The following is a 7,301-nucleotide window of genomic DNA, read 5'->3' as shown; positions in this document are numbered from 1 at the left end:
TCCAGTTTATCAGTCAGCCACATGGTTATGCCACTCAGTGATAATTTAGCTGGGACATAATCTTAAATTAAGAACTATTGAAAGTAGAAATTTTAAGTTTAGTTTTAACACTTTATAATATCTCATCATTACCGTTTGTCCATCATTTTCTGTATTTTGAGTACACTGGCGTGCTACATGCATAATACAGTGCGGTCAGATCAAGTGCACTTTCAAAATCGAAATAGGGATCTAATACAGGATTGCAAGGCACATAGCCCAATCTAGGCACAGTTTTTCCAACAAAGTCAAAACATCAAAAGTGCTATCAATCTAAAATAAGCCAGTGACTGTTCTTTTACACTCAATATTCCCCACTAACTCTTTAAGGAAGTGGAATTCTAAGTCAGTAAAGTGTATTGTGAAAATATAAATGTGAAGTTATTTAAAATTCTTGGGGTAAAAGCTGTTTTAAGGTTCAGATTTTTTTTCAGATGCAAGAGACAAAAACATCATGTTTTAGAGATACTGACCTAGAGGTAGAACTGCCAAGACCATTCAAGACACAGAGGACAAAGCATGAAGGAGCTGAGGAAAAACAAGGCACTTGACAATCACTCTTTGCCTGACCGTGCATGTAGCACGCTATTAATAATATGTCTCAAAGTGTCACTTTAAGGAAGCAGGTTTATATGGTGGAATATATGCTACACTTTAACCTGACCTTATCAGCTTTCCCTCATTATTTCATTCAGAAATCATTGATAACTGTATCTTCTAAAATTCATGTAATCAATATGTTGGCATAAAAATTGACAAGAAATGACACTGAAATATATTTGAATACAATTTTATTTAAGCAAAAGTAACCATTTGCCACATTTCCTTCCTAAAGTAAGCACTCCAGACAAAAATTAAGACTTTAATTTTCATATCTTTTATGAACTTATAGGATTATATATGCTACTTCTTGCAAATGTACATTAGTTTGGTTGAACAGTTTTCTGCCAAATAGGCTTCTTTTGATTTATAAGATGCACAGAAGTTTTTCGGACTAGATTCAAGACCAGAAAACCTAAAACGAAAGAAATTCCACTGTTATCACAAAATTTTATAGCATTCAAATGCCTAAGAGAAGACATAACTATTGCCCACCCTACATATAAATGTTAAAAATCCAATGTAGGATTTCTATAACCCATAATTCTTACAGGAAAATGGTAGTTAACCATAAAGTTATCAAATCAGTATGCAATTGTAAATATCAATTAATATTTTCACTAAGAAAGAGTCTAAGGACAAAGAAGGCCAATTGGTTGTCCAAGTAAAGAGAAACAAATTCAAAAGTAAACAAATAAATAAGACTCTGAGTAGGGCAGAGAGGTGTGGCTCAGTAGAGGAGCATGATATTGACACAATCAAGGCCCTACCTTAGATCCGTGATGCCACAGTAAAAAAGTAAAAAAAGAAAAAGAAAACAGAGCAAAACCAACTGTGAATAGCTCCCCCTAAATATACATATAGGCACCACAGCGTTTGGTCTCATGACAAATGCAATATTAAAGACCAGGAGGATATTAATGACATATTGCAATCGATGTTAGATCTTACATAATGCAGTCATTGGCTTGACAGGCCAAAAGACAGAACACTGAACTAAGGAGGTTGCTCCTGAACCCTAGAATTAAAGGAATGTATGCTAAATAAAGATGTGTTTACTTGTCCTCAGACAAATAAAAAGGAGTTGCTAGCAAAGCCATCCTTTCCTAAGTAGGTGGCTAAGAAAGCTCCTTCCTGGGGTGGGGTGAGGAGGTGGGGGTGAAAGAGACTATTGAAACTGATAGTTGGTAGATCTAAACCAGGAAAGAGGGTATCAAGACAATTGTGTGAGGATAATCTTCATCTGTCTGGGGACTGCTTTCTAAACACGTGATGCCATGTGACTACTTACATCCCACTGGGTAGAACTGAATGGTCGTCCCACAGCCACTGTTTGCTGGTTTCATCGTAGTAAACTCCAACCCAAAAGAAAGACTTCAAAGAGAAGAAATCCTAAAAGTGAGAAAACAACGATATTTATGGGTCGCATCCTTCTCGTCATCAGTTCTATGGAGGTGACTTTGAAAATGTCGAGTCCGTCTATATATGTTGATTCTGAAGTCTGCAGCCTCACACACCTGATGCTATACTAGAAGACATACCCAAGCTAGGAAAAGTGTAAATTTTCTGTTCTCGTGGGGGATTTGGAAAATAAGCAAAGTGAGCAAAAGGATAGTGTTGAGTTTGAGACAAGAGTGAGGTTTAGTTTTTACACTTGACTCACTTCACAGTGGTACCTTGAAGCATCTAATAAAGAGGCTCTGTATTGGGGAAGCACACTGTAGACACTTTAACTTTATTCTCACATCATGGCTGGAGTTAGAAAAAAATTCTCTGCCACTGTCATTTGGTCTTCTAGATCATGTTGGGCTATGCAGAGCTGTTTTGTCTTGTTTTATTTTTCTTTTCTCTCTGGCTAATCTGTTACTGAGAACAAGTGTTTCTTTCTGAATTCCTTACACATGTTTATGAATTTATATATTTATTATTTATTGGTGGTACTAAGGACTGAACTTCTGGCCCTACATGTTTGTCAAATGTTTTATCACTGAGCTGTATTCATCATTTTTTAAGAGAGGCTTTTTAAAGTTGCCCAGACTTGCCTTCAACTCTCTCTGTAGCCTAGGCAGGTCTTGAACTTGTGATCCTCTATCCTTGGGTTCTCAATAATTTCACTATTCCTATGTTTTTCACATAATACATAGATCTACTTGACATGAAGAGTGCCACAAAAGATAAAGCAGCTTTGTCCTTCAACAATGAATCTAGTGCTAATTTTAAACTAGTGTAGGTGGCATTCTATTTAAACTATTTTATCTCTACAGGGATCTCACGCCTTGTGACTCAAGTTGCAGAACTTACCATCTCCTCTTTGTTCATCCTTATGAGACTAGAATTGAAGGACAAGCAGGCACGCTGACTCTCTCTCCAAACTAGCTTTTCCTTGGAGAAGTAGTAACAGCTGCACCTGAACCAAACCCAGTTCTCTGGGCAGGGATGATGGAGTCCTAGAGAAGGAGTGCCTGTCACTCTACTGAAGAGATTCACAGACCCAGATTGTGCTTTTTCACTTGTTAAAACAGAGAACTTGCCCACTTGCAACACTGTAACAATATTCTATCGAAAGACAATTGAACTCATTATAATAAGACCATGAACTGGAAACACATACTTCTGCTTTTATTTTTATCTGAACTTTTAGACCGTTTATATTTCGCAGAACATGTTTCTGCTGACACTGATTCATTCTCACTACTGAACCATTAGCTTTTCTAAGTCAGAGTGGAAATAACCCTTTATATAATCCTTAGGTTCATTTTGTTTTTGTTGTTGTTGGAGAAATGGCCCTCCAAAATTTGTTCTCATATTAATCCTATTCCATAGAAAACCATGGAATCTCACAAGAATGTTCTTGCTGTATTCCGATGTATGTAATACACCAACAGTTCTTATGTATTCTGTTACAGTTGGTTAGCCAAAATCCTCTGTCCCATATTAATGTTAGTTGTTTCATGTCTGGGTAACATTCTGTCGTGTCTTAGTTATTCTGAAGTATCTTGCCCATGAAGACTGCTACTCATGGAGGTAATATAAGCAATAAGCAAGTTTTCCTGATTGGGTATGTGCTCCAAGGCTAGCAAATCAACACCTACCTTCCTGATGAATATTAGAAGATGATCTTTCAGAAGATACTACAAAAATAGTCAAGATCACAATTAGTTCTTTCATATCTACACATTAGCAGAATAAGAAAAACTTCTGTTCTAGAATAACAAATAAGCAATTTTAGAGACAAGGTTTAAAAATGAAGATGTTTTCATTGTTGTTCTCTGGCGATGCTACCAGAGATCCAAGACAATGTCCCACACATAGCGGACAAGCACTCCAGCTGTACCCAGAGCCAGGGAGGAACTTGATAAGATGCTGAAAACCTTTCCAAGAGGAGGACAAGAGTCACTTACACCTTGTGGTGAAAATGGTCATCACCATGGCTACAGCCATCAGGAGAAGGCAGACCACAAAGAGCACACTAGAGATGAGCCTCCACGGAGGGGAGCAATTCCCTGAGGAAGATAAATCCAAGAGTGGGATCAAAGGCATTGGCAGTGGGTGTGAGGAGATGGGCAAGGTTGTTCCAGGGGCTGCCTTCATCAGCAGAGCATTCCAGTGACTGATTTCTGATTCTCATAGCCAGCCTGCTAAATATTTTCACCTAAGGTTTAAAACAATGGCTCATGAGTTTTTAAAAATGCCTGAACAACAAGTATATATTTGCTTATTGAGCACCACATGATATGGAACTAATGTACCTGCAAAGTTCCATAGAACTAGTTTAATATGTTTAATTTAAAGCAGAGCTCAGAAGTCCATATAGGAAACACGAATACCACTGAATAAAGATAAGTCAAAAACTTTGGTAATTCACAAGTTGTATAATACAGAAACTGAAGTAAAAAGCTTTTTTGTTAAAATAATCAATTAACAGAACTGAGCCTTTTATTTTTTATATTTGAACTCAAACGCTACTCTCTACCACCCTCTTTAGGGTGAAGAGGGTTTGTGTGGTAAGGGAGCTAACCAAGAATACAATTTGAAGCATAAATTTAGCTCTGAATTATTCTCTGTATAGGTGATTGCATTCTGAATTAAGAAGACAAATGAACAGCTTTTGATCAGTCTTTTCCACTTCCATATATCCTGACTCTTTTCTTTAGCCCAGCAAGCATGTATCAAGGTTTATTGTGTGCCATGCAAGGAAGATACTTAGTAATGGAGCTGAGAATGAGGGTGGTCGCCACACTACCAGCACGTTCTAGTGCATCTACCTGTCTAGCACTGGTCAGCTGAAGGAACTCTGCCTTCTCTCTGCTGGCAAAGAGCCTAGGACTAAGTCACATCCATAATAAATTCAAACTTCACCTGGATGCTCAGTGCTACACAGAAGTCCTCTTCCTCTCGGTCAGTGTTTCTCATCTATTTGACCTTCCTTTCCTTTGGCCTTGCTGCTAATATTCTCTTCCAAATACTCCCCACTGACTGGACACATTCTCTTCTTAGGAGAAAGAAATGAAGACCGACATACTCCAAGTAAACATTCCGTGGAGCCTGTGCTTCGTTGCAGTGAGATTTTGCTTTCTTTTCTTTTGGGGGCAAGATTTCAGACTACTAGAATTACTATGGAAAACGTAATTCCTGCTTTACTCTTTCTGTTTTAGCTGCGTTCCTCACTGTGATTATCCCTGCCTTTTAAAAAATAAAGTAAGACTGAAGATGAAGGTGGCATTCTGGTTCTCAGCACTTCACCACTTAAGCTTGAATTTTCTTTCTTTCCTTCCTTCCTCCCTTCCTCCCTTCCTTCCTTCCTTCCTCCGTTCCTCCCTTCCTTCCTCCCTTCCTTCCTTCCTCCCTTCCTTCCTTCCTCCCTTCCTTCCTTCTTTCCTTCCTTCCTTCCTCCCTTCCTTCCTTCCTCCCTTCCTTCCTTCTTTCCTTCCTTCCTTATTTAGCAATATATGAATTGGCCTCTGCCAATTCCTAATCTCCCTTTGTCTGTCTAAGCTTGGATCTTCCAGACATTTAAGGCAAGCCTGCGATAACTGGAGGAACATTCCAGAAATAAGCCATAACCTATACTACTTAACTGCATGAAACCTTCACAAAGATTTGATTTTATCTTTGCTTGTATCCAACTTGTTCTGAGTTCCAAGTCTGAAGAGAACACATTCGTCTTTTGTTTGTTTCGGTATATTATGAGAGTAAAGTTTCAAAGAGTCTCCTGCATACTATCCCTAGGTCAGAAACCCAACACCCCAACAAAATTCATAATGCCCCAGAACAAAATTCCAAAACCCAATGCCTTAGACAGCTATATCCAGTAGTTTTTCATACTTTATTTTCTATAATTCTATAGCCAGGGATTTTATTTCCACCATTTTTCACTTCTCAACAGTTTATTTTTCCATTCAAAGCTAAAGCAATTCTCACTTTAACGGCAAACAATGTAAACAATCTAGATAACTCTAATCATTATGGTGTTGACCAGTTGGTCTTTCTTATAATCTAGATTAAACTGATACTTCAATGTAACTTGTGTGTTTCTGACTAGGTTCATAAAGAAAAGAGAGAGAGGGAGAGGGAGAGGAGAGAGACAGAGACAGAGTCAGAGACAGAGAGAGACAGAAAGAAAGAAAGAAAGAAAGAAAGAAAGAAAGAAAGAAAGAAAGAAAGAAAGAAAGAAAGAAAGAAAGGCAGGGAAGGGAAGGGAGGGGAGGGGAGGGGAGGGGAGGGGGAAAGGGAAGGGGAAGGGAAGGGAAGGGAAGGAAAGGAAAGGGGAAGGGAAGGGAAGGGAAGGAAAGGAAAGGAAAGGAAGAAAGAAACCTTTCTGCCCACTTTTTGTATATCCCTACTATCTAACTAACCTTAGCCTGAATTTTCAACAATATCCCCTGTGTTTACTGAATACAGTATCATACCTACACCAGTGATGTCTTCTGCTGTCTTTTTGTCCTTCTTAAGATGTTTTTGGTATTTTTGCCTCTGCTCAATGGATGACAATTCATTTGAATGAAATGTATTCTTCATACTGTTTTTTGCTTTGCTCTTCTGCTGGGAATTAACATTTAGGGTAGAACAGATTATGAGTGTTTGATTCATCTTTATAAAGACAAAAATTCTGTGAGGAAAGTAATGCAAATATTAGCATATTATAATCCGAGAAGGTTGTATTTTATTAAAATTGTATAAAGTAATAATTCTAAAAGTTCTTGTGTTGAGGAATAGATATGCCCATAGGCTTTTATGCCTGTCTGTTTTCAACTTTGAAGCCTAATATATATGAAAACATATTACCAAAAACTTAGAAGTACATTAACCTTATTTAATTAATTATTTTTTAAAACACTGTAGTACTTAGGCTCCTATCCAGCACCTTGTTGCATGCTATGTAAATGCTTTAGCAGTGAGCTACAGTCCTTGTTTTTTGTTTTTGTTTTTGTTTGTTTGTTTGTTTGTTTGTTTGTTTGTTTGAAACAAATTCTCACTACACAACTGACAGGCCTTAAACTTCTAATTCTGCTGGCCAACTTAGTTCTTACGTAAATATGACTAGACTGGGTGTGTAGCTTATTAGGACAGTGCTTGCTTAGGGTGTACGAGGTGCTAAGTTTATCTCTAAGCGATACACACACACACACACACACACACACACACACACACATACATATGCA

The 7,301-nt window shown here is 37.8% G+C and overlaps 1 protein-coding gene across 3 annotated transcripts in view; it reads right to left on the bottom strand.

Annotated features, from left to right (window-relative positions):
• Positions 1-813: 813 nt before the first annotated feature.
• Positions 814-7,301, bottom strand: part of Klre1 (killer cell lectin like receptor E1) — an 8,358-nt gene continuing 1,870 nt past the window's right edge. Inside the window, exons 2-7 of one of the 3 annotated variants that reach the window (XM_063285915.1) lie at positions 6,549-6,681; positions 4,041-4,142; positions 3,732-3,770; positions 2,941-3,086; positions 1,931-2,031; positions 814-1,054 (exon numbers count right to left, since the gene is read on the bottom strand). In XM_063285915.1, coding sequence (XP_063141985.1) covers positions 943-1,054; positions 1,931-2,031; positions 2,941-3,086; positions 3,732-3,770; positions 4,041-4,142; positions 6,549-6,657 — 609 coding nt within the window. In that variant the 5' untranslated portion in view covers positions 6,658-6,681 and the 3' untranslated portion in view covers positions 814-942. Of the gene's footprint in view, positions 1,055-1,930; positions 2,032-2,940; positions 3,087-3,731; positions 3,771-4,040; positions 4,143-6,548; positions 6,749-7,301 lie in introns of all 3 variants that reach the window. The other 2 variants (NM_181372.3, NM_001418987.1) reach the window with 2 other exon arrangements.

The sequence above is a fragment of the Rattus norvegicus genome, chromosome 4 (assembly GCF_036323735.1).
Source record: "Rattus norvegicus strain BN/NHsdMcwi chromosome 4, GRCr8, whole genome shotgun sequence".
Classification (NCBI taxonomy): domain Eukaryota; kingdom Metazoa; phylum Chordata; class Mammalia; order Rodentia; family Muridae; genus Rattus; species Rattus norvegicus.
This window is presented reverse-complemented; position numbering and strand designations above follow the sequence as displayed.